We start from the raw sequence: 27,574 nt of genomic DNA, 5'->3' as shown, positions 1-27,574 counted from the left end.
AGGAGCAGGCAGCCATGAAGAGACTGTAGGGAAGAGATTTCCCAGCAGAAGGAATAACAAGTGCCAAGGCTCTTAGCTGGGAACTACGTGGCTTGCCTGAGGAACAGAAAGAAGGACTGCATCGTTGAGTGAGGGTGAATGGAGGGAAGAGCGGGAGGAGATGAGGCCGGGAAGGAGAAAAAAGATTTTATTTCCAGAGGATGGATGAGCCATCAGAGGGTTTTCAGGAGGCAAGCTCTACCTTCACATTTTAGAACGACTACTCTTAGCCGTTGTGTGGAAGCGGCACTCTTTGTTAGGAGGCAAAAGTAGAGGAGATAATAGCGGCCATGACTGAGAGACGAAGAAAGAACTATAGAAAGAGGATATGAAGCCTGAGGACACTTCTGCATGTCATTTCTGTTGTCACTCTATCAGGCCACATCAGGTGCATTAATTAAGGTGTGTCCTCTGCTTCTGTTTTTTCTCTCTTAGAATGACAGGAATATATGGGAGTAGAGGTTAACATTTGATTTTGGAGACAGACAAGAGATTTTAATTCTGACTCTTCACATTTCCGAGTTGTATGACTGCTTCTGCGTCTGTCTGGTAAATGTTCCCAGTCTTCTCTCCCAAAGCACTAATTTATTCTTCAACTATCTCCTGTCTGTCATAGTTATCCAACCTTTTTTGTTTCTTTAACTATTTTCATGTCTAATATTTCTACTTGTTTGTTTTCTTGTTTTTTTTTTTCATTTTGCTAATATCTTCCCGTATCTTCACTTTTTAATATTTTTATTCGCTTTTTTAAAAAATTTCTTATTGTGTGAAAGTGAAAGGCACTCAGTTCTATCTGACTCTCTATGACCCCATGGACTGTAGCCTGCCAGGTGCCTCTGTCCATGGAATTCTCCAGGCCAGAATCCTGGAGTGGGTTGCCATTCCCTTCTCCAGGGGATCTTCTCCACCCAGGGGTCAAACCCAGGTCTCCCACATTGCAGGCAGATTCTTTACTGTCTGAGCCACCTGGGAAGCCCAAGAATACTGGAGTGGGTAGCCTATTCCTTGGGAAGTTCTCTGGCGGATCTTCCCAACCCAGGAATCAAACCTGGGTCTCCTGCATTGCAGACAGTTTCTTTAAGCTGAGCTACCATGGAAGCCCTCTTATTGCATATAACTTAGTAATTCTCTTTTGTAGGAATCTATAAGCCAGTAGTCCTGGAGGAGGGCATGGCAACCCACTTCAATATTCTTGCCTGGAGAATTCCCTTGGACAGAGGAGCCTGGCAGGTTGCAGTCCCTGGGGTCACAAAGATTTGGACAAGACTGAGTTGACTAAGCACTGCACATAATCTAGTAGATTGTTTATTTGTTGGCTACTTGGTTTTTTGAGACTGTGCTCCTCAAAGTTGTGATATTTTGGCTTGTGGGTTCATTTTTCACTGAAGATTTCAGCCAAATCCTGTTCACCAATGAAGTCTTGTCAGCTCCAATGAGCTTGGGAGGTGGGGTGTGCGTGAGTGCCAGACTAAAACCGTCATCAGCCACCCCCTATCCTACAGAATAACTTCTCCCATCAGGTCTTCTCCTCTTGCTCCTAAAAAAGAAGCAACATTGGAAGAGCAGTTGCTTTCCCATCCCTGGAACATATAGATATAGTGAGATCTTACATTATTTGAAAGATGTTTTGGCTTTGCCTTCTTTTGAGCTAATCTAGGACAAACTACTGTCGAGGAGAAGAAGCTCCTAGCAAGACTTCTAGGGATCTGGAAACTTCCCCCCCTTAATACTAAGAGTATTTGATTGGGGTATAATTAATATGCATTAAAAATATGCAAAGTCTGTATCTCAGTGGATTTTGACAAATACAGTTAACCAGGTAACAACCACTCAAATCAAAATATAGGACATTCTGGAAGCATTCTGATATTTCCAAGAAGCCAGTTGGATGACTGTGACAGGGTGGTGGCCTTCGAATGACCAAAAATTTCCTGGTACTCCATTTGTCAAGAGGTGGATCCTCACTTACTTTGAATATAGGTACAACTTAGTGACTTGCTTCTAGGGAATGAACTCAAGCAAAAGATACAAGGTATGACTACAGAGACTAGGTCACAAAAATAAGCAAAGAAAATTAACTAAAGAAAAATACACAACAAAAGTAACTTGTGCTCCAAAATGTTTATCTGTGAAGAGAAGAAGTAATTTGCTCATGTCAGTAGGAGTTACTTGGATTTTATGTGTTTCTTTATCCTAATAACTACTAGCCCTAGTCTTTGTATTTTCCTTTTCTAAGTTACTTTTTTCTTTTACTTTTTGTTGAACTTCTGACTCTTTTATTAATCCTTGCCTTTGACCTATCATTTCTCCCAGCAATTAGAAAGCAGCTCACTTCTCAATGTAGGATCATCGGGCATTAAATTTATGTGAATCCAATTTGGCTTGTTAGAATAGTGGGTAAAATGTAGAACAATTCCTGCTTGAGAAACATGAAAAATGAATGAAACAAGATCAAGGCTTAAGTCAGACCCAGTTCTCAGATGAGGCATAAACCAAGATTCTCACCATGCAGGGTTTAAAGTCCTACCAAACTTCTCCTCTTGGGGGAAAATATACAGGAGTACTGGGCAGCTGCAAGTTCTCGTTCTGGCTCCTCTAGCTCACCCTTGTAAAGTCCCGGTGTTGTTTCCTTTTCTGGACCAGGGGTCATTCTTTTCTTCCTGCCATTGCAAACACCCAGAGAAGTCAGCTAGAAGACAGACTGAACAACCAGGACCGCACCATAGCTTTCCTCCTTGAGCAAGCCTTTCGCATCAAGGAGGACATCTCTGCCTGTCTTCAGGGGACCCATGGCTTTCGCAAGGAGGAGTCACTTGCCAGGAAGCTCCTGGAAAACCACATCCAGACCATCACCAGCATCGTCAAAAAACTCAGCCAGAACATTGAGGTAGTTCTTTATTTCCCATGTGTTGGCACCATTGCTTGACAAAGATTATCAACCATCAGGGGCAGTTTTCAACTAGAGAAATGAGTCCCTATTATTTAAGCTTAAATGATTACCATTTAGTTACCTCTGAGGGAAACAGTCAATATTTTAACTGCTTGTGTCATTCAACTTCTACTTTTTGTAGAAGGAAATTCTGTTCAAAAATTGTTGAATGTCTCTTTGTGACAGCAAAGGCAATTGTTTAACATTAAATGTCAGACATTGTGCTAAGGTGCTTATTTTAGTCTAACTCTGTAAGATTCTACGAATGTGATCATTTCCAATGGAGGTTTTCATAAGGTAGTTGCAATGCTCATTCATAGACACATCACATATGACCCCCCAAATCTCTGTGACCCCCATCTCCAGCTCCTCTCTCCTTCACTCTGGCCACACTGTGCTCCCAGCGCTTCCTAGAACACCCCAAACATGCTCCGGCTTCAGGGCTTTCGCACTCGCTATGAACTCTGGGTGGGTCATCTTCTCCTAGACACTCCTGTGAAGTATTCTTCATTCCCATCAGGTCCCTGCTCAGAAATCACCCTTATCAGAGAGCATTTCCTTGACATGCCAACAGTCACAATCTCCCTTAAACCCCACCCTATTTTTATCCGTAGTGCTTATCACAAACCACCATGGTCTATACTTACTTGTTGTGTTTCTGCTTCTAAGATATAATCTCTGTGAGGGCAGAGACTTAATTTTGTTCACTGCCAAATCCCACACCAAACTGATGACAATGTATGAGAGGTCATCAGTGATCTGTCAATATTTCCTGAACAGAAGGATGAATGAATGATGTCTAATGTATTAAAGGAAAAATAGTATTTCTGATCAAAAGAGAAAATGATTGTGTTAAACCAAGATGAGTAGATTCTTACTGCAGATCTTTCAGAGTTTTTAAAGTACCAATGAGAATGATGAATCTCAGATAGCAACTTTCAGGCAAAAGTTCCAGAGAAGAAGCTTTAAAAATCTGGCCTTAAGTGTGTGGAATTATGAGAATTGACAACAACGCCCTCATAAAATACATCCCTTTTTCTCCTATTAGATAGAATAGTGGATTAGACAAAAACAAAAACCATGAGATTGATCCAGCAATGACTTACTCATGACTTTGTGTTTAATACTAAGGATATCTGTTAATTCTATCTGTAGACCCCATAATGCATTTGAGGGAGTGTGAAAAGTTAAAAAAATCTTGGTGAGCCATTAAAAGGCACTTTATAGGTACTTAGCACATCCTGAATTGACAACAGTGCCTAAAGAGGCAACATTATTTCTCAAAGCGGCCAAAGGTGTTTCCAGGCATAATGAACTGTCATGAAAGTAAGGAGAGACACATGACTCAGTGCCATTGAGATGATAAGAAAATCAAGCATAGCACAGGCACTCAAAGAAGATCCTAATTTAGGAGTCAAAACTTCTTGGTAATTGGAAAGATAACAGCATTCTCAGAAATATCAAAAGGCTTATAGAATGTTCTATATTTCTACTTCAGTGGCTGTTACATAGTCAATTATATTTGTCAAAATCTATCCAGAAATATGCTTTGATTTATATATTTTAATACATACTAATTATATCCCAATAAAATACTCTTAGCATTAAAGGGAAAAACATTTCTAAATATCAGAAATCTTGCTAAAAGTTTCTTTTCCTATCTTAGATTAGCTCTGAAAAAAGACAAAGCCAAAACTTTTTTTCCAAATACTATAAAATCTCAAAATATTTGCAATCCTGTTAAGGGTTTAGCATATAGAAGAAAAATGACAAGGACTGATCTGATTGTGCAGAAAGCTGAATTAGGAAATATTTAAAGGTTGTAGATGGGCTTGCTCTTGGAAGAAAGGCTATGACAAACCTAGACAGCATACTAAAAAGTAGAGACATCACTTTGCCAACAAAGGTCCATATAGTCAAAGCTATGGTTTTTCCAATAGTCATGTATGGATGTGAGAATTGCACCATAAAGAAGGCTGAGTGCCAAAGAATTGATGCTTTTGAGGTGTGGTGTTGGAGAAGACTCTTGAGAGTCCCTTGGACTGCAAGGAGATTAAACCAGTCAATCTGAAAGGAAATCAGTCTTGAATATTCATTGGAAGAACTGATACTGAAGCTGAAGCTCCAGTACTTTGGCCATCAGATGCAAAGAGCCTACTCATTGGAAAAGACCCTGATGCTGGAAAGACTGAGGGCAGGAGGAGAAGGGGATGACAGAGGATGAGATGGTTGGATGGCATCATTGACTCAATGGATGTGAGTTTGAGCAAACTCCAGGAGATGGTGAAGGACAGGGAAGCCTGGCGTCCTGCAGTCTATGGGGTTGCAAAGAGTCAGACACGGCTGGAGAGACTTAGTACAGCACACGGCACAAAGGCTGTAGATAAGAAATTAAAGCATTATGAAGTAGAAACTACTGAACTACCTTTAGACAATAACTAAGACTATAAAGTAATAAGTATTTAGATAAATGGTTGCTATTCAAGTATTTTTAAAAACCTAGTAAGTCAGCCCATCTGTAAATCAGCCAGCAAGATAGATTGAAGTGTGAGCAGAAGTTTTCTTGGGTTTTTAAAAGAAATGAAAAAAATTTTGTTTACTCAACCATAACTGTAGTGGTTCAATTGCTTGCTTGTTTTTAAAATCAAAATATTTCTTTCTTAAGCTGGCAGCTCATTAAAGATTGAAAATCAATTTATTTTTAATTTAGGAAAAGAGAGTTTCATGAACAACATTGTTTTATTGTGTTATTTCCCCAAGTTACATTAATAAAAGCAATACTTGTTCATTGTAATTATTTGCAAGTTTAGGAAATAAATTTAAAACCTAGGAAAAATTTCTCATAATTTCACCAGCAAATGGCAAACTCTACAAACACCCAGATGCACCTGCCTCTGGTCTTCCCAGGCATCCCCTTTAGGAAGCTGAGGCTATTGTTTGTAAGCATAACTTTAATATAAAATTATATCATAAACTCTTTCATAGGTCATTAAAAGCTCTTTGTATGGTGCATACATCATGGTTACATTATTTATTCTCTTAATATTTAAAAGTCTTTGTGCATAAATGTATCTACATTTGTATTATTTCTATTGCATATGTTTTTAGAAATGGAATTACTGGGATAAGAACACTGTAAAAACTCTTGACACTTATTGCCAAATTGGTTTCCAGAATGTTTATATCTATGTATACTTCCATTAGCCTTATACAAGAGTTCCATTAGCTTTTTTCACTACACCTATGCCAGCATTTCTTTTTTTCACCTTTTAAAAATGACTGTAACAGTTTACATTTTCTCTGTCAATAATTTATTAATATCTTTTGCAGATTTAGTGCTTTTTAGTTTTTATTTATGGGTTTTTTATTAAAAATAATAAGCAGTGATGCTTTGGTAAATGTTTAAAAATCAGCAGATTTTTTCTTGGGGATAAAGTACCTGGTTTATAGTGTTTTCCTATGCCCATGGTGTAAATACACTCACTGTGATTGATTTCAAAAACCAACTGATGGGAGCTTTCCTAGTGGCTCAGTGGTAAAGCATCTGCCTGCCAATTCAGGAGACACGTGTTTGATTCCTGATTGGGAAGATCCCACCTGCTGCAGAGCAACTGAGCCCATGCACCACAACTATTGCGCCTGTGTTCTAAAGCCCAGGGTCCACTACTGAACCCATGTGCCCCACTACTGACGCTCACGAGCCCTAAAGCCGTGCTGCAAAACAAGGGAAGCCACTGCAATGATAAGCCGGGGAGTAGCACCCCGCTTGCCGCAACTAGAGAAAGCCTGTCTATAGCCATGAAGACCCAGCACAACCAAAAATGAAATAAAAAATGAAATTATTTAAAAAGCCAATTGATGTTACTAAACAAAAAGACGGGAAGAGACATACATATGCAATCGGCTCTCAAGAATAGGTGTATACTGACTGCAACACAAATTGAAACCCTCGGCAGTAACACTTATTATGAATGTTTTCCCAGTTTGTTGTTTATGTCTTAATTATATTTATAATGATTTTTTAAAATTTTCTATAAGGTTGGTGGCTCAGAGGGTAAAGCATCTGCCTGCAGTGCAAGAGACCTGGGTTCGATCCTTGGGTCGGGAAGATCCCCTGGAGAAGGAAATGACAACCCACTCCAGTATTCTTGCTTGGAGAATCCCATGGATGGAGGGGCCTGGCAGGTTACAGTCCATGGGGTCACAAAGAGTGGGACACAACTGAGCGACTTCACTTTATTTCAATATTTTGCTTTGTGATTTCCCTCATTACTTTTTTTTTTTAATTTATTTTTTTTTGTCATACATTGATATGAATCAGCTTTTAAGAATAGAAATTTCTCTCAGAAATTTCAGAGATGAAATAATTTCTATTGTCTGTCAGTTTTATGGCTTAACTTTTAAAATATTTTAAATCTGTTTTTTCTAAAATTTATGTATATTCACATATGATGCAAGATACAGATCTAAACTGATTGTTTTCTGAGTGCATACGTGTGTGCTGAGTTGCTTCAGTCGTGTGCAACTCTTTGCCACCCTATGGACTGTAGCCCTCCAGGCTCCTCTGTCCACGGGATTCTCCAGGCAAGAATCCTGGAGTGGGTTGCCATGCCCTCCTCCAGGGTTTCTTCCCCACCCACGGATAGAACCGAAGTCTTCCGTCTTCTGCATTGGCAGGCAGGTTCTTTACCTAGGAGCACCATCCGGGAAGCCCTGTTTTCTGAATAAGTAACCAGAAATCTCAACAACGTATAGATTCCTTCCTCACTGACTTTGAGTCTGATATATGGCATATTTGTTTCTTACATTTACCAAGATCTTCACTAAATTACAATGATCAATTTAGCTAGGCACAGTTATTTAGCTGCACTCATTTCAAAACACTTTACTATTTAATAGGGCAAGTTTTCTTTTATCACTATTCTTTACCAAAACAAAGTAAAACAACACTTACTGTTAGAATCTGAATGTTTGCATCCCCACCAAAATTCATATGTGAAATCCTAATGTCCACTGTGATGGTATTAGGAGGGACTTGGGTCATGAAAGTGGAGTCCTCAAAAAGCGGATTAGTGCTCTCATAAAAGAGACCTCACAGAGCTCCCTGGCCCCTTCCACCATGTGAAGATGAACCAAGAAGTCAGCAGTCTGCAGCCCAGAAGAGGGCTCTCCCCAGAGCCCAACCATGCGGGCGCCCTAAATCTTGGACTTCCAGCTTCCAGAACTGTGAGAAACAGATCCCTGTTGTTGTATAAGCTTCTTAGTCTGTGGCTTTTTGTCATTGTGGCCTGAATGAACTAAACACCTATAGGCATGCAAAAATAAACAAGCCAAAATAAAAAAACCCTCTAGCTAATGTTCTTGATACTTGTATGTCTTCAGCTAAAGCTATACTTGCTCTTGGCTTGTCTCAATCTGCCAGTTTACAAACGGGCAAGATTCTGCACATAGTCTTTGAAATTTTCATAATTCATTTTCTATAAAAATCCTTCTTTTCCTCCAAAACTTCATAATCATAAATTTAACATGGTTCAGACCTTGGTAACATCTAGGAACTAACCCTTTATGTTCCCCTAAATCACAAAGTTGTTTGTGCTTCAAAAAGTCCTACACGCTCAACACTTTTCTGAATAAACATATATTACATTTTATATGTCTTAACTTTACACTGGTATTTGTTTGAATATCAACTGAGATATAATTTTCTTCTATGGACAAGCGAAAAAACTTAGTTTTTATGTATGAGTGCCAAAAATTAAAACCCACTGTTTGGGGGACCACCAAGCTGGTGGAATAGGGTAGTCAGATTCGTTTCAGAACACTAAGACATAATGAAGACATGATGATGGATACTCAAGGCAAAATCTGAATACATTCAAGCCATAAACTTCTCATGTTCTCTAAAAAAAATCTAAAACAATAAACCTTTTCCACTCCATGTAAGTGAAACAGTTTTATTCAAATTTCCTTGTTAGTTGTATTAGCTTTGTTGTGGTTCCAACTCAATCTTTAAAGGACCTTGCCTAATCCCATGTGAAAGGTCCCTTTTTCTAAACTTGACTACCAATTCTGAAAAAGGTTTTTGTGAAAAGTTTTTATGTCAAGGATAGTCACGTCCACACAGCACAGTAAATAAGTTTGGTTTGGCCCATATGGTATTTATAAAAGAATTTGAATAAGATGTCAATATTTAAAAATTCATAAATTTAACATACAATCTGGATTTCCAGCTTCTGCTGAGACACTGTTGAACCATCATGCCCACCTGGCAACTGTCAGCAGGACGCAAGCCATCGCCGCCTCCCTCGGATATAGCAGGGATGGCTTCTGACACAAGACTCTCACTCATTTGCTCTATCAGCCTAAGAAGGGAAATGCACTCAATTTGTAACCTCTGCTTTAAATGATATTTTCTTATCACGTGTGATGGGAAAGTAATGGGGACTTTATCTCAAATATTGCAGATGATAGAAGAACAGATAAAAGCGCGGGACCTGGTGGCCACAGGAACTAACTTCGCAGTTCAGGACCTCAGCAACAGGCACCTGCAAGGCGTGGGAGACCTTCGAGGCAGAGTAGCCAGGTGAGCAGAGACGTGTAACGCACGCTTAGCAGTCAGCCTCCGCGCTGGATTCTCACCCCTGAATGTGTGCTGTAGAAAACAGAACACTGTCTTTAAGCTAAATGGTAAGAGAGTAACTGAGAAAGTGTATCATGACATTGGAAAGTCTCATGCTTCCTGTGAGATCCAAGGGTTCTATTAAGAACCTCTTATACAGAATGCCTACTTTGGTTTCATCTGCAAATGGCAAGTCTTGTCTTTACAGCCCTCAGCTGTCCAAACGCCAACATCTATACAAAGACATGCCCTTAAAACTGCATACAGAATCCCCAGATGTCTCAAACTCTAATGATCTAAACATTTAAGATATATAAGAATTGCATATAAAAGCCTAGCAAAAGGGATTTAATGGGCAAGGGAATAAAATTTTGAATGATATCTTTTCTATGAGACTGAAAAAATTCATGGTACATAGCTCAGCAAAAATTTGTAGGTATTGACAATGGCAGGACCATTCTGGTTGACATGTCAAAGATGACCCGTGAGTGGCTGACCATGGACACCTTTTCCATCTCTCCATCTCCTGCCAGCACCTCATTCCTCTCTCCAGAAACACCCCCACTTTCATCTCATTAATCTGCTCTGAGTAATTAGGTGATTAACACCTAAGACAAACCTCTCCTAGGGTATCTGTCCATTCAATCCAACAAAAAATGTACCAAATGCTCACCAATGCCAGGCAGTGTTCTATGATTCAGGCGTTCAGCAACATGATCATCTTCCTATAACTTCACAGTCTACCTGGGAAAGCATAAGCAATAAGGTGAGTGTTGTAATGAAAGCCTGGGGTGCCATGGGAATATGCAAATCAGATTGGGGCATAAAAATGGCTTCCTGGAGGAGGTGACACTTGAGATGGGTTTTGAAAGGCTGTAGCAGTTAACCAGACAGGGGTAGGCAACATACTTCACATAGGAGGAATGATGTGGGCATGGACCTGTGGGATAAATTACTGTGAGGTGTTCAGGGCTTCCCTGTGATGGGGCTATTTTAGCTGTGGTATTTAGGGAGAGATGGGAGATTGGGAGATGAAGCTAGAGAAATGATCCAGAGTTGGATGATGAGGGATCTTTGGTCAAAGTAAAAAGTTTGAACTTTATGTAAAAGGTTATAAACAGCCATGAGACGATTTTAAGTAAGGGGATGACATTCACTAACCTTTTGGTAGTGGCTGAATTTGGCAAGTACAGAAATAATATATGAAGATGAAATGAAGCCTATTGAAGCAATCAAGGTGAGAAATGTTAGTTTAGGGGTCTAAACTAAAACTCTGCCATGCAAGTCCAGAGTAGGTGACAGACATGAGGAAAATAGAATCTACAGGATTAGTACATGTATGTGTTTGTGTGAGTGTGTGTACACACCTAGGTACTATATACATACAAATATACACATATATACAAGGTTATGTGTATATATACTTAATGCTTCTGAAATACATAAAATTATATATACTTTTATATAACATTTGATGAATAGAATTTTTACAATATTTGCATAAATGATGAAGCAAGATAATAAAACAACCCACCACTCTCCTTAGATGCACCATGATTTTACAAAGAAGATAAGCACCAAAATCTCTTTTGAACCAAACTTGGAATCTGGTTCAATTTGGTGGTACACTGATAGCATGATTCCAGGCAAGAATACTGGAGTGGGTTGCCACAACCTCCTCCAGGGGTCCACACCCTCCTGACGCAGGGATCCAACCCCCGTGTGTCTTACACCTCCTGCATTGGGAGGCAGATTCTTTATAACTAGCGCCACCTGGGAAGCCCCTCGCTTTTTAAAATTCCACATATAAATAAGATAACGCAGGTTTTTTTTTTCCTTCCTGTGTCTAGCACATTTCACTTGGCATAATGTCCTGCAGATTTATACATGTTGTCACAAATGGCAAAGTCTCCTTCTTTGAGGCTAAAAATTTTGTCACTCCATATATATCACAATTTCTTTATTTATTCATCCCTAAATGGCAACCCACTCCAGTATTCTTGCCTGGAGAATCCCGTGGACGAGGAACCTGGTGGGTACATAGGGTCGCAAAGAGACAGACCAGACTGAGAGACTAATACACATACACACACACGCAAAGACACTTAGGTTGTTTCTGTATCTTGTTTATTGGGAATATCGCTGCAGCTAACATGAGAGGATATATTTCTTCCATGTATTCATTTCATTTCCTTTGGACACATATCCAGTAGGGGGATTTCCAGATGACAGTTCTATTTTTAACTTTTCAAAGAGTCTCCATCCTATGTTATATAACAGCTATACCAATTTACACTCCTGCTAACCGTGTGGAAGGATTCCCTTCTCTCCACATCTGCACCAAAACTTTGTACAACACTCATCTTAACAGGTATGAGCTGACATCTCATGGCTTTGATTGGCATTTCCCCGATGATTCGTAACATAGAGCTCCTTTTCATGTACCTGTTGGCCAGCTGTCTCTTATCTTTGGGCAAATATCTAGTCAGGTTTTTGCCCATTTTTAAAACCATGTGACCATTTAAAACCACTTGCTTTTCTGTGGCCCCAAGGGACTTACAGATGCTCCCCCGGCTCTCAGGGTTAGGTGATTTGGGAGCCAGACTCTTGGATAGCAGCTGGAAACACTTCACTCCCCAGGAGAATCTGGGATTTGGCGGTTCCCTCCCAGCCGTAAGGTGCTGACCAGGGCTGGGGTGTATGGTGTGTATGTATCTCAACTTTTTTGACCCTTTTTGATGTGGGTATTTTCTTAGTTGCCTGATGTGTAGGAGTCTCTAAATCAACTTCTAGATTTTTCCCAGAGGGACTGGATCCGAATTTTGCTATTTATTTGGTGCATCTGAGGGAGGAGGGAAAAATCAAGAGCCTCCTAGTTCTCTGTCTTACTCTCTGATCGCTGACTTACCTCCCCTTTAATATAAAGCAGTGATTTTAGGAAAAGGTCTTCTTTTTCCTTAAAAATGTCTTCCTTTTATGATAATTTCTAAAATCTAGTGATTTAAGATAGAATCTGGCTAAAAGCCAGGAGATTTAAATTCACTCTTCCTCTTTTTCCTTTCCATATTTTTGCAGGCAACTGACCCATGGACCAGCTGAGGCAGAATACTTACTTTCCTCCTACATATGTTGACCTTAATTCCAATTAGCATTTTGGTATAAGAGTGAACTAAGTTGATTATTTTAACATAATTCCTAGCAAGCCTTTTACTGCTTCATGAATCAAACTCAATATTTGATAACAACTATGTACTTTTGAATTTTATACCTTATATCCCTCTCCAATACAGTGGCAGTTTAAAAGCAAGTACTCCCAATGAGATGAGGTTCTCAAAGTTGTCTGCCTGATTTTGACACCTTGTACTCTATTTGATAGATTAGCCTCGTGTGCAAAAAAGAAAAAGGCCAGCATGCGAAGGGCAGCCATACAGCCATGTCTGATGGCTCTAGAAGCAGCCAGAGCAGCCCAATCCTCTAACCACATTTGACTATTTGGGACCCCAAAATCTGCCTATCAGTTCAGTTCAGTCGCTCAGTCGTGTCCAACTCTTTGCGACCCCATGGACTGCAGCACGCCAGGCTTCCCTGCCCATCCAACTTCTGTAGCTTGCTCAAACTCATGTCCATCAAGTTGGTGATACCATCCAACCATCTCATCCTCTGTCATCCCTTTCTCCTCCCACCTTCAATCTTTCCCAGCATCAGGGTCTTTTCCAATGAGTTGGTTCTTCGTATCAAGTGGCCAAAGTACTGGAGTTTCAGCTTCAGCATCAGTCCTTCTAATGAATATTCAGGACTGATTTCCTATAGGATGGACTGGTTGGATCTCCTTGCAGCCCAAGTGACTCTCAAGAATTTTCTCCAACACCACAGTTCAAAAGCATCAATTCTTTGGCGTTCAGCTTTCACATTACAAATCTGCATATGAAATAACTAAATAGTGTTGATGTGCAATTAAAAGCATAAGACATGTCCTTTGAAGAGGCAATAATGATATTATTTGGATACTGTCAACTTTTGAAAAACAGTGAGGACTTCTTGTTAAAGATATTTTCACTCCACTCTTCTCACCTGAGACATCTCCATGCCAGTAAAAATAAAAGAAGGAAAACAAAAATGACGCCTTTAATACAACATGCAAGTTGCTGCAACCACTAATGACAGAGCACGTGTACCAAACACAGAGATGTGTGGACTCAGTATCCTCCTCAAACCCGAAATAGCATGATTTCCTCCAAATCAAGAGACATCATCCACAAAGGCATAGACCAAATTTGTTGAACCAATTTGTATTAACCTAGGGGATGGGGGTGAGTCACAGGAGAAATAGGAAATGTCCCTTGAGAGATTCACAGCAGCAGCATAGAATAGCAGAGACAGCAGAGCTGAAGAGGCACTCGTGACATTTGTCATCTGGGACTGCCCTTCTTATCAATTTATGCCTAAGAAAAACTGACTGAGGTGCAACAGGCTGGGGAGGGGGAAGAGGTGATAGTAACTCGTTGAAGAACCTATGATGATGATGTGCTGTGAGATACACCCATCTGGTTTTCGAGGAGAAGATGGGGAGATGCACCTCCTCCCCTGGGCCTAAAGAAGCAACAGACTTAATAGCGATGAGGCTGAGAGAGGAGCTGGGCTACTTCCCCACGAAACATACCCTCACTGATCGGTGGGTGGCCGGGACCACAGAAGATGGAGAAGTGAAGAATCCGTGCGTGAAAGCCACCACCACCACTATCCAGGGAGAGATGGATCGATAGACAGATGGATAAAAGCACAAGGCTGATGAATACACCTCAAGACAGGAATTATCTGGAAAAATACAGGAACAGTTCAAATCCAAGTTTGAAACTTGGATTCTTGGAAACTTGGATTCTTGAATTCTTGGAAACTCCTGGTTTCATGAAAAGCAAAAGAAAAAGATTGCTGATTGAACTGTCGCACATAATTTTGCTCCTTCCAAAAGCCTAAGTAAAAAATATATTTTTCTCTTTAAAACATAAACCCACAAAGACAGGGAACATCAGCCTAGAAACATTAGAACCTGGGAGACACACATGTGGAAACTGGCTTAGCAGGAGAAATAGGACTGGTTTTCTAGCCGTGGGATAAGCCGATGATGACCTGGTTTTACCCCCATGGAATTCTCACAGGCTTAGGGGTGGGCTGCACCAGGCACCTCTGAGAGTGTGGGAGAAGGTGGGCACTTGCCTCCAGGGAGAGACGGAGCCAGGAACCACTGCGGTGTGTTCTTAGCCTTCTCATTCTTACTGACTTTCAAACTACAAACATGTTTTACTTTGATTAAAAATAAGCGATAAAAAGGTTTTTCCCCAAAAAGAGATTATCAACTAGCGAAAGGAAATAGATAAACCAGAATTGCTCAGGGATAGGAGAAAGAAAAAAACTAAATATTACAGAGATTCAATCTACTTTAAAAGCTCCCCCGCGCCAAGAGAATATATACAACCAAAAACAAATTATTTCTTAAAAAACCTGAGCAAGTCACACAAAACAAAAAGAAAATGCTTTTTCATATAAAAATGGTTACGGAGAAATGATGTATAGGGCAGAAAACAGAGACTTCATTCAACAGAGAACTAAGAGGTGCTCCTAAAGAAGAAAAAGAACAAATTCTTTAGAAGAAAAAAAAAATGGATATAAGAGAAGAAAGATTTCTTGAAACAGATTAAAATCTGTAGATCAAATCTGTAGATCAAAGGGGAAATCTGCAACACCAGAAAAATTTATATGAGAACAATTGAACCAATATATCCTGGTTTTAAGTCACTGATTATCAAAAAGAAAAAATCACTAGGAGAAAGCAAAGCAAAAAGGAATCCTTAGACATCTAGGTAGACTAAACAGATCACATTAAGAAAGGAAAAAACTTAGTCATCTCAGACTTGTCCATGTCAAAGTGTCAGGTAAGAAGGGAGAAATGTCTATCCTGTTCTGAACAAAAGAAAAGTAACTCAAATAATATTTTCTTAACCAAATTACCTTTCAAGTAGAACAGAACAGACAGGCGTTCTCAAGCATTCAAGAATGTAAACAGTCCAATGCTCATGGCCCCTTCGTTTGAACTCTGGATGACAAAATCTGGCCAACCAAGGAGTAAATCAAAATAAGGATCTCAGATAAGAAATTATAGTTGTAAAACACTGGGACTGCCCTGGGGGTCCAGTGGCTAAGACTCCACACTCCCAGTGCAGACAGCCTGGGTTCAATCCCTGGGCAGAGAACCAGACCCCACACGCCGCAACTAGGGGTTTGTGTGCCTCACCGAGAGCCAAGGGTCCCATGTCCCACGCCTGGGGCTCAGTGCAGCCAAATAAATGTATACATCTTAAAATGACTGTCTAATAGAGTCTAAATACAGAATGAAGGTTAAAGAGTGGGAACTCTAGTGGCGGAACATACTGTAAACGTTTAATCTGATATTTTTTAAATAGAAAAATATTAACAAAAACTGTTGGAAGGGCAAGTATATAAAATTTATTTTCTCTTTTTTTTTGGCATAGGGTCAACGGAGGATGTCTAAAGTTGAAATGGCAGTTGTAAAACGTACAATGATTCCAATCGATGATAGCTTTTTATAACTTCATTTTTAGAAATATCTCCTGTAGTAGGGGTGTCTATGTATATATGTATGTGTCTGTATATATATATATACACACACACATATACACACACACGTATATACACATACACCTGAAGTTCAGCAATTACTTCATTTTTCACTGCAGTTACCTTTCCTTAGGTTAAAATAAATTAAAGTTCAAGGTAATGTTTTTAACTAAAACTCGTACATATAATCTGAATATTCTAAACTTATTTTATTTCTTCCTATCTCCAAGTGTCTATATACGATATATGTATATATTATAATGGTGAATGAAATAGTAACCAAATGTTAACAATGATTATTTCTGAAAAGTGGAATTTGGGATGATGTTAACGCTTTTCTTTGTTCTTTTTTTGTATTGTGTGTAATTTTTTATAACAGGAATTTGTTATTTTAATAGAAACAATAAAATCACTTCAAAGGAGAGAAAGAGAAACTTCTTTTGAAATATGGAATACAGCCTTGAAAAACCACTTATCCTTGACCTCAGGGTGGAGTTAGGCTAATTGGGTGAAAATCATTCGGTGCCGACTCTCAAGCTGAGGAAATAAATAAAACTGCTGATCCTGTGTGGGTGCTTCCTCCATGCCAGGCACTGGCTAAATGCTCTGCATTCATTATCTCCTTTTATCCTTAAATGACCCTATGCAGGACCACCCTTCAGGGCAGCCACTTGTGGTTTGGAAGGCTGAGCATACAGCATCCCAGGAGACACTGTTCACATTAGCCCCATGTGTCTGGCACGGCCTGGAGTTTTGCAGAGGACAAACTGCAGCTTCGTGCAGGGACCGCAGCATTGGTAACCCCCTTTTCTCAGACAAGGAGAACTGAAACTTACAGATGTTAACAGAATCGTCCCAGATCACAAACCTGGGACGCAGTAGAAGCCAGACTCAAAGCCTGGTCTACCTGACTAAATCCTGGACCACAGGCCTACAACACACAAACCAGCGGTCCCTGAGGGGTAACAGGTGGGCTGGGTAAGAGGTGACTGGCCGTGGTGGTAGCAACAGCTATTGCCCTGTGTATGCTAAGTCGCTTCAGTCGTGTCCAACTCTGTGTGACCCCATGGACTATGGGCTCCTCTGTCCATGGGATTCTCCAGACAAGAATACTGGAGTGGGTAGCCATGCCCTCCTCCATGGGGTCTTCCCGACCCAGGGATCAACCCCCTCTCTCTTATGTCTCCTGCATTAGCAGGCAGGTTCTTTACCGCTAGCACCACCTGGGAAGCCCATTCCCATATTGCCTTCGATTCCCGTGTAGCCTTCGGGTATCTCAATGAGGACTAACATAATATTCTAACCAACATTGAGGTTGTTCTGACAATAACAGTTTATATACACAAATGTGTGAAATGACTTTTTCCTGTGACTTAGGTGCTTCCATTTTGAATCAGATTAATTCCTGATTTTTCCTCCTGGCAGTCTGCCCACCCCTCACCAGTGATCTGGTATCCTTTCAAGAGGTTTCTCAAGAGGTTAACTTATCTTTAGCTCAAATTTGACACCAAAATTAAGAAAAAGAAATTCATTTTTGGATCCTAAAGAAAATGTTGACAGCCATAGAACAATGTTTATAGCACTTATCATGACAAATAAATGTTATTTGATGACAGTCAAAATGGTTACTTGATAAAATGACAAACTTGAAAGTGATGTCTGGTAACTCATTTATTAATACATAAAACACAACCCTACAGAGCTTTCTGTCCTATCCTTCATGTAGATATGAGTGCATTGAAACCGATAATACAGTAAGTAACCTGTTCTCTCCTAAGGGAGGCCTTGAGTGGAGTAGGGGGTGGGATTCCCTGGCATGCTGGGAAGATGGTTAATCTGAATTTCAATGTCATTTCACTAGGGTTCTTCCCTGAAAATTCCAAATGCCACCTTAGGTGCCAAAGCTTCATATACATGTTAGTGTGGATTCTTTTCATCCAAACCGAAGACAACACTTAACTGCGGCCACTCAAGGAGCAGGAGTTTCCACTGGGGCTAAGAGAAAAGATGCTGTCTTTTGAAGATGGGTTGGAAGCCTCTGGTAGGCTGGGACACTTTATCTAGCCAAAGGGGAATTGATGATCTGGGAGCCAAGAAAAGAGGGCTAAAGGGAAGAAAGAGAATTCAGAACACAATATAGAAGAGGAAAAAGCTTCAATTTTGCCTAACCATAGGCACCGGGGAGTATGCCCCAAACACCAAAATCTATTGGAGCTCCTATAACTGAGTTAATGTATCTTATGGCTGAAAATCTGTATCTACCGAGTTTCCCCCAAGTCATCTACTCCAACTCAGTGCTTTAATTTGGGCCAGTGATTCATTCAGGAAAAAAAAAGGAAGATGAGGGAGATTTCTGTATATGCCCCTACATCTGCCAAGACACTATTCAAAGAACTTTAGAACTCTTGCCATCAAATGAGTGCATAGATTCTACTATAGTGTTAAAAATGTTATCAATCTCACATCTAATTTTCATCTTGCCACTAGATGTGATTCCAGCATCATGAAGCTTTCTGGAGATATTCACTTCATCAGAAATGAGCAGCAGCAACTTGAAAAAACAATTCAGGAGATGATGTCCTCCCTACAAACTGTTTCTAAGAACTTGGATATGAAGGTAACTGAAAAATTTTGAAACTCTTATGTACTACTGCTAGAAATGAGGGCTTCTCAGATGGCGCTAATAGTAAAGAACTGGTCTACCAACTCAGGAGATGTAAGAGATAAGGGTTCTATCCCTGGGATGGGAAGATCCCGTTGGGGAGGAAATGGCAACCCACTCCAGGGTTCTTACCTGGAGAATCCCATGGACAGAGGAGTCTGGTGGGCTATGGTTCATAGGGTCACAACTGAAGTGACTTAGCATGCATGCATGCCAGAAGTAAGATCATTATGACTTACCAAAATGCTCAGTCAAGCAGCAGTTATTCAAAAGAACTCTTTTCCTCCAAAGGGTTTAAATATGACAGCTCATCATACACCATGCATACGGCCAGGTTAATCAACAAATACTTAATGAGTGCCTTGAGGAGCCTGGTGGGCCACAGTCCATGGGGTCACAAAGAGTCATACAGGACTGAGAGACTAACACTTTCATATTTTCTTAGGTTCCAAAACAGCCACTCATTGTAGGCATATGCTACCTGATTCTACGGTTGCCATCATTTCCTTACTTTCTAGGTTCTTCTCTCTTTTCTTTTCTTTTTCTTCTTCTTTTTTTTTTTTTTTTGGCCCTGCCATGTGGTATGTGGGATCTTAGTTCCCCGACCAGGAATTGAATCCTATTCTTGGACTGCCAGGGAAGGCCCTCCGGGTACAATTGGAGAGAACAAGCAAAGGAATTTTCCATTGAAGATATTACTATTAAAGGTTCAGCATAAACCTGAGTTCATCACATTACATCCTAGCAATGGGTTATGTTTCTTACAAAATAATACACAAGTCCTTTGGCCTGGATTTTAAAGACCGTCTCTACACTGGCCCCTGCGTATCTCTACAGCTCACCCTCATGCTTCCTAGCTTACCCTTTATACCAATGACGCTGAACTACCTGTAGTTCACTCACTCCAGAATACTGCACTGCCTTCATGTTCTCTGTGCTCTTTTTGCCTGAAATGTCTAAAGAATCTGCCTGCAATGCGGGAGACCTGGGTTTGATCCCTGGGTTGGGAAGATCCCCTGGGGAAGGAAATGGCAACCCACTCCAGTATTCTTGCCTGGAGAATCCCATAGACCAAGGAGCCTGGCAGGCTACAGTCCATGGGGTCGCAAACAGTCAGACATGACTGAGCAACTAACCTCAGCACGGCATTTTCACCTTCACAGGCAATGGTTTAATGAAAAGAGCCAATGCAAACTCTTCAATGCCCTAATTTGTCATGTGCCTTGTGTGAGACAAGCACATCTCGTCTGAAGGCATTTGGGCAGAACAAAGTGGAAACTCTTTGGAAACTGGGGGAGATGAAAGCTTGGTGCTTGATTATTTGTTCACGGGAGTCAGTGTATACAAAGCAGAAGGTACAGAGGAGGCAGAAAGTTTCCAGCAGTCCCATCAGGCTTGTCCATCTCCCTATAAACCCACCTAAATAGTCTTAATAGTTTGGGGGCTGATTATCTTAGTTTTTCAAGGTACTCATATCAACAACAAATCATAACAGCTTTATCTCTAGTGCTCTGATGTAAAACTTCATTACTTAAGGTTTTGACCAGAACTTCCAGAACACTGTTACATAAAAGTGGTCAAAGTAGGCAGCTTATCTAGTTTCTGATTACACTGGAAATGTCTTTGCTGTTGGCTATTGGTTTGATTTATTCTTAATTATATTAAGAAAGTACCCATCAATTCCTACTTTACTTAAATTTTATTAGAACTGAACATTTAACTTTATAAAATGCCTTTTGGACATTAACAAATGCCTAATTCAGCATGATTGGTTTTTTGGTTTGGGTTTTTGTTGTTAGCTTGTTTATTTTTTTGGCCTTCTAATGTGCTATGTCAAAGTATTTCCCAATGCTGAAACATTCTGGCATTTCTGTAATGAAAACTGTACAGTCTTTGTAATAACTCAGTATTTAATTTTGCACCTAACTTCAAAGGTGATATTAGATTCTAGATTCTTAGTTTTTTTAAGGTAATACATACATGATTCAAAATCAAATCTATATGAGAAAATACACCCTGAGAATTTTCACTTCCATTTCTGTCACCAGTAATCACACCCATTCATGCTACTCACAGGGAACCATTTTTACTAGACTATTATGAATCCTTTCCATATGCCTTTACAGGTAGTTCAGTTCAGTTCATTTCAGGCGCTCAGTCATGTCTGACTCTTTGCAACATCATGAACTGCAGAACGTCAGGCCTCCCTGTCCATCACCAACTCCCGGACTCTACCCAAACCCATGTCCTTCGAGTCGGTGATGCCATCCAACCATCTCATCTTCTGTTGTCCCCTCCTCCTCCTGCCCTCAATCTTTCCCAGCATCAGGGTCTTTTCAAATAAGTCAGCTCTTCGCATCAGGTGGCCAAAGTATTGGAGTTTCAGCTTCAACATCAGTCCTTCCAATGAACACCCAGGACTTTACAGGTAGAAGCAAATACAAATTCATATTCTTATTTCCTCCTTTTTACACAGAAGATAACATATTATATTACTATGCACCTTTTTTTTTCTAAACAAACATATCCTAGAGACCCATCCTATCAGTACATGGAGGGCTTCCTCATTCTTTTTCACAACTGTGTCCTCTTCCTCTGTGTATAACAGCTCATTTAATCAGTCTCTCATGGATCAACATTCGGATTCTTTTCACTAATTTGCTCTTTCAAACAATGCTACAGTGTGTAACCTTGCACTTATGTCATTTTGTATGTCTGTAGAATAAATACCCAGAAGTGAGCTTGCGGGGTCAAAGGTACTGTGCTTGTTCTCTTGAAAGATTTTGCTCTTTGCAGAGTTTTTACCATATTGCATACCCACCAGCAATATATAAAATGTCCTATATCCCCATTGCCTCACCACTGAGTGTTGTTTGACTCTTGAATTTTACCTTTCTTAAAGGACAAGACATCTCTGTTTTAATTAGCCTTTCTTATTACATGTTTTCATTTATTTAAGAGCTAGTTGTACTTCTTTTCCAGTGAGCTACCTGTTCATATCTTTTATCCACTTCTCTATTGGGCTATTGTTCTCTTTCAATTTCCAGGAGCTCTTTGTATGTTAGCAAGGTGAGTTGATTCCCTATAGTGTGAGCTGCAAATATATTTTTCCAGTTTTTCATGTGTCTTTCGACTTTTGGTTTGTACATGGTCTCTATTTATAGCTGAATTTATCAGTCTTCTTTTTATATGTGTATGTGGCTTCTGAGATTTTAAGTCACAGTTAGAGCTTTCTCACACAAAGGCTTGACAGAATTGCTTATATTTTCTTCTAACACTTTCAGGGCTTTATTATTTATATTCAAATTCTTGATTCATTTTGGAATTTTTTTTCTAAAATAGGATTGCCTTCATTATCATTTTAATTATTGAGACCTTGTAGTGTTTTTAATATCTGATAGGGCTAGTCTCTCCACTCTTTCTTTTTTTCCTTTTCCTAGTGATAATTGCTTTTGCAGATGATTTTAAGATTAGCCTGTCTAGGTCCAGCAAGTAAATTGACAAATAACTCTGCTTTAATTAAATTGAAATCATGTAAAATTTATAAATTAACTTTAGAACTGACATAGTCATAATGCTGAGTGTTTTATCCAAGAACATAGGGTACTTTCCATTTGTTCAGGTTTGCTTTTATATCCTTCAGGAGTGGTTTCAAATTTTCCTCATGTAGATTTGTCATTATCTTAAATATATTTTGAGACTTATCCTTTTCTTTAGTTAATTGTAATGGGGCTTTTATTATATCTTCTAACTACTTGTTAGTTGTGTATTATAAAGGCTGTATTAATTTTATAATTAGTGAATTGTCTTCTTGATTATAGCAATTTTTCAGTTGGTCTTTGGTTTTTCCAGACACACAATCATATGATTTGTAAGTAAAAATCATTTGGCTTCACCTTTTTCCATTTTCATATACATAATTTCTTTTCTCTAAGTGTTTTGAATAATAACTCTGGTACAATATTAAATAATAAAGCAGGGACAGAGGGCATCCTGGTCTTGTTCCTGACTTCAACAGAAATGTCCCCAGTGTTTCTCTTCTCATGGACGAAATAAACTTTCTCAATAAATCTTTTTCCTGGTGACTCAGACTGTAAAGAATCTGCCTGCAGTTCAGGAGATCCAGGTTCAATCCCTGGGTCAGGAAGATCCCTTGGAGAAGGAAATGGCTACCCACTCCAGTATTCTTGCCTGGAGAATCCCATGGAGAGAGGAGCCTGGCAGGCAACAGTTCACGGGGTTGCAAAGAGTTGGACACAATTGATCAACTAACACAGCAGCATTCCTATTTTACTAAATCAAGAGAGTTTATAAAAATAAATGTCTTGTGATGTAATGGACAGCATAATGACTATGGTTAATAGTACTGAGTTGCATATTTGAAAGTTGCTAAGTGAGCAGATCCTATGTTTAAAATGTCCTAAGTTATTTCACTTGGAATTTATTTGTGCTCATGTCAGAATTCTACCTAGAAATTCCTGAGGCCTGATCTTAGACCACTCAGGTGTTTTCTTTGCAGAGCCAGTTATTCATTGCAGCGTTTATTCAAGAGCATTTAGTGAGCCTGTACCAGTGGTCATCTAATGTGTCCTGAGGATATAATGGTGATAGAAGATAGAGTGGCTTACACTGTAACTGGGGAGAGAAAATAAAGCAACAATCCAACCAACAAACTGATAAACCAAGGTCAATAGCATGCTTTTGTTATATCATTAGATGGTTTCTTATCAAAAAGATTATTATAGACAGCAGAATGGAACACCCCCCCATTGTTCTTTCCCTGAAAGTAGTGTTAAAACTGTTGAATCATTCCTTTGACAAAAATCATTTTCAAATGCAAACATGCTTTAGGCTCAAGTCTTTATTCCGGGCTCCTTTAGGAATAAAGTATAATGAATGTAAGTGCTAGTGGTTTTGTTCACCCACAAAAAAGCTCCCTTTTGTACTTTCATTAGGTAATGCAGCTCTTAGAAAAGATAGAGGCTTCCAGTTCTGAGCAAATCTCAAATTTAAAGATGGTCCAGGGGGATTATCGCCACGAAATGAACCTTTTGGAGTTCAAGTAAGTGAATGGAAGATTTTTAATTCTATTTAATGCATTCCAAAGGGTTTTGCCTAATGAAAGCATTAGCACTAGATAAAATCCTATTCCAGGAATTTGAACCTGGCCAAGCAATAAAGCAACACACTGATGTGCAGAGAATATTTTATACTAAAGGGATTCATACCATATTTTAATAGAAGAACTATGCATATTAATTTGCCATTCTCATTTGCATAATTGCAACTGAAATGACACTTTCTGATAAGAGTATAATTTTAACTTATCAACTGTACACTAAAATGCCTCAATGTAAAGCACAATTGAATATACAGAGATTCCATGAAGTTATCAAATAATTTTTTTAAGTTTGACTCATTAGCTTTTCCTTTAAGATTTCTTCTAAGACCCTCTGCTTGCTTCTTTTCAGTATCCCTATTTGAATACTATTTGTAATCCCACATTACACTGAGTTTTCCCTTGTACAATGGAGAAAGCAATAAAGGAGACAAGACTCCACATTCAAATTATTGGCCTCCTTATCCTCAACTCCTTTCTTATTTAAATAACCACCATTTCCTGGCATCATAGTACCAGCAAAGGAAATTCTAGGTACTTAGGTGATACCTCCTTGTTGTTGAGTCACTCAGTCTGGTCTGACTCTGAGAACCCATGGACTGCAGCATGCCAGGCTGCCCTGTCCTTCTATATCTCCCAGAGTTTGCTAAAACTCATGTCCATTGAGTCAGTGATGTCATCCAACTATCTTGTCCTCTGTCTTCTCTTCTCTTTCCTGCCCTCAGTCTTTCCCAGCATCAGGGTCTTTTCCAGCGAGTCAGCTCTTCACATTAGGTGGCCAAAGTATTGAAGCTTTAGCATCAGTCCTTCCAATGAATATTCTGAGTTAATTTCTTTTAGGATTGACTGATTTGATCTTCTAGATGTCCAAGGGACTCTCAAGAGTCTTCTCCAGCACCACAATTCAAAAGCATCAATTCTTTGGTGCGCAGCCTTCATTATGGTCCAACTCTCATATCCATACATGACTACTGGAAAAACCATAGCTTTGATTATATGGACTTTTGTCGGCAAAGTGATGTCTCTGCTTTTTAATATGCTATCTAGGTTTGTCATAGCTTTTCTTCCAAGAAGCAAGTGTCTTTCAGTTTCATAGCTGCAGTCACTGTATGCAATGATTTTGGAGCCCAAGAAAATAAAGTCTGTTACTGTTTCCACTGTTTCCCCATCTATTTGCCATGAAGTGATGGGACTGAATGCCATAATCTTCATTTTTTGAATGCTGAGTTTTAAGCCAGCTTTTTCACTCTCCTCTTTCACTTTCATCAAGAGGCTCTGCCCTTCTATTCCTGTTCTTTCTCTATTCTTGTTCTTTCTCCTCTCTGCCCCACATCACTTGAGTTTAATGTATTGGTCAAATTATAATTATGAATATACCTTCTCTCCATTTTTCTCCATCTCCACCATATTTCATTAAATCTAAGTGCCACCGACTATAAAACGTACCAGTATATTCTTGTACCTCTAAGACTTGAAGCTAACAATGAAACAGTGTGTGCTAAGTCGCTTCAGTCATGTCCGACTCTACAACTCTATAGACTGGAGTTGGGTTGCCACTGGAGTGGGTTGCCATTCCCTTCTCCAGAGCATCTTCCCAGACTCATGGCTCAAAATTGGGTATCCCACATTGCAGACAGATCTTTACATTTGAACCACCAGTGGTCATCACTAAAACTCAAAGAGAAATAAGTGTCTTGGGTAAAAAGAAAATACCTACTTTATCCATTCTCTAAAAATGCTTGTCTAGGTTCTTAAATTCTAGAACAATGAGGGTGCTCAGTAAATATCTATGTCATGTTTGATCTAATCCCTTTAGTTTAGAATTAAAGTGTCCATGGGAGAAATAGAAAAGTAAACTGTTTCTAGAAGTACAGTTTAAGAATGGATTTTTTGGGGGAGAAAAGGAACTTATTATCTGGAGTGGAAGATTGGCTTAAAGCGGTCAAGAATATTAACAAACCAAAAAGAGGGGGAAAGTAAATGTTTGAGATCTAGGGATGACTGCTTCACTGATGTTGTTGCCTACTTTTTCCACCTTCAGTCCTGTGGGAAATCAGCTTATAGATGAATCATCTAAATAGTTAAATCTGAATCTGGAAACTTTTGTAATAGTATAACCTGGAATCCTTTCTCACTTGAAATAATGAAGTCTTAAAATTTCATTAGTATTACAGTACTTAATAGTTTATAAACCAGACTTTTCCCCAGGCAAATACTTATTAGTCTATAATTCAATTACACAATAGACTTTTATTTAAAATTTCTCCACTTATTTTTTAAATTAAAAAGTAGCATGCATCATTGCAACAAATAAAATAAGGTAAAGATAAAAATAGAGGTCACCATTCAGGCTTCCTAACGTAACCAGTGAGAACACCAGGGATGTAATTTCCCTCACTTTCCCCCTTGTTGATATAAACATGTAACAGAAAAGGGAGATTTTATTATACACTATATAATATGTGTTTAGCATAGATTATATATGAGAGAACATGGGTTTTTAAAATAAATCCTATACACATTACTCAATAACTTTTTTTTCCCGGTATATGTTGGTATCTCTCTAGATCAGTGAATATTATTCTAGAATTATTTTTCACAGCTGCATAATATTTTAACTTATAGATATGTCATAATTAATTCAACTATCTTACTGGTGAATAGATCTTTTCCAGTTTATAGCTACCAGTTTATACAAACAAAAATTTCCAGTTTATACAAACAAAAATTATTGCATGTATATTCTTAAATTTCCTTAGATATAGGTGCTTTTATTTCTATAGGCAAAATTCCTAAGTCAGAGTTTATGTTTGTATTAATTTTTATAAATTTATTTCTAAAAATGTTGTAGCAATTTACTCATACCAGCAATGCCTGAGAAGGACTTTCTGTGCATTCTTTTTTTTTTTTAATTTTTTTTTTTTTTATTAGTTGGAGGCTAATTACTTCACAACATTTCAGTGGGTTTTGTCATACATTGATATGAATCAGCCATAGAGTTACACTGTATTCCCCATCCCGATTCCCCCCTCCCACCTCCTCTCCACCCGATTCCTCTGGGTCTCCCAGTGCACCAGGCCCGAGCACTTGTCTCATGCATCCCACCTGGGCTGGTGATCTGTTTCACCATAGATAGTATACATGCTGTTCTTTTGAAACATCCCACCCTCACCTTCTCCCACAGAGTTCAAAAGTCTGTTCTGTATTTCTGTGTCTCTTTTTCTGTTTTGCATATAGGGTTATCGTTACATCTTTCTAAATTCCATATATATGTGTTAGTATGCTGTAATGTTCTTTATCTTTCTGGCTTACTTCACTCTGTATAATGGGCTCCAGTTTCATCCATCTCATTAGGACTGGTTCAAATGAATTCTTTTTGACGGCTGAGTATATTCCATGGTGTATATGTACCACAGCTTCCTTATCCATTCATCTGCTGATGGGCATCTAGGTTGCTTCCATGTCCTGGCTATTATAAACAGTGCTGCGATGAACATTGGGGTGCACGTGTCTCTTTCAGATCTGGTTTCCTCAGTGTGTATGCCAGAAGTGGGATTGCTGGGTCATATGGCA

The 27,574-nt window shown here is 39.2% G+C and overlaps 1 protein-coding gene across 1 annotated transcript in view; it reads left to right on the top strand.

Annotated features, from left to right (window-relative positions):
• FAM81B (family with sequence similarity 81 member B) overlaps window positions 1–27,574 on the top strand; it is a 54,675-nt gene that overhangs the window by 10,991 nt on the left and 16,110 nt on the right. The window contains exons 2-5 of the mRNA XM_043464639.1: window positions 2,683–2,926; window positions 9,433–9,551; window positions 18,708–18,837; window positions 23,838–23,944. Coding sequence (XP_043320574.1) covers window positions 2,683–2,926; window positions 9,433–9,551; window positions 18,708–18,837; window positions 23,838–23,944 — 600 coding nt within the window. The remainder of the gene's footprint in view (window positions 1–2,682; window positions 2,927–9,432; window positions 9,552–18,707; window positions 18,838–23,837; window positions 23,945–27,574) is intronic.

The sequence above is a fragment of the Cervus canadensis genome, chromosome 4 (assembly GCF_019320065.1).
Source record: "Cervus canadensis isolate Bull #8, Minnesota chromosome 4, ASM1932006v1, whole genome shotgun sequence".
Lineage (NCBI taxonomy): Eukaryota > Metazoa > Chordata > Mammalia > Artiodactyla > Cervidae > Cervus > Cervus canadensis.
The sequence above is the reverse complement of the archived record's forward strand: the minus strand, read 5'-3'. Positions and strand labels throughout refer to the sequence as shown.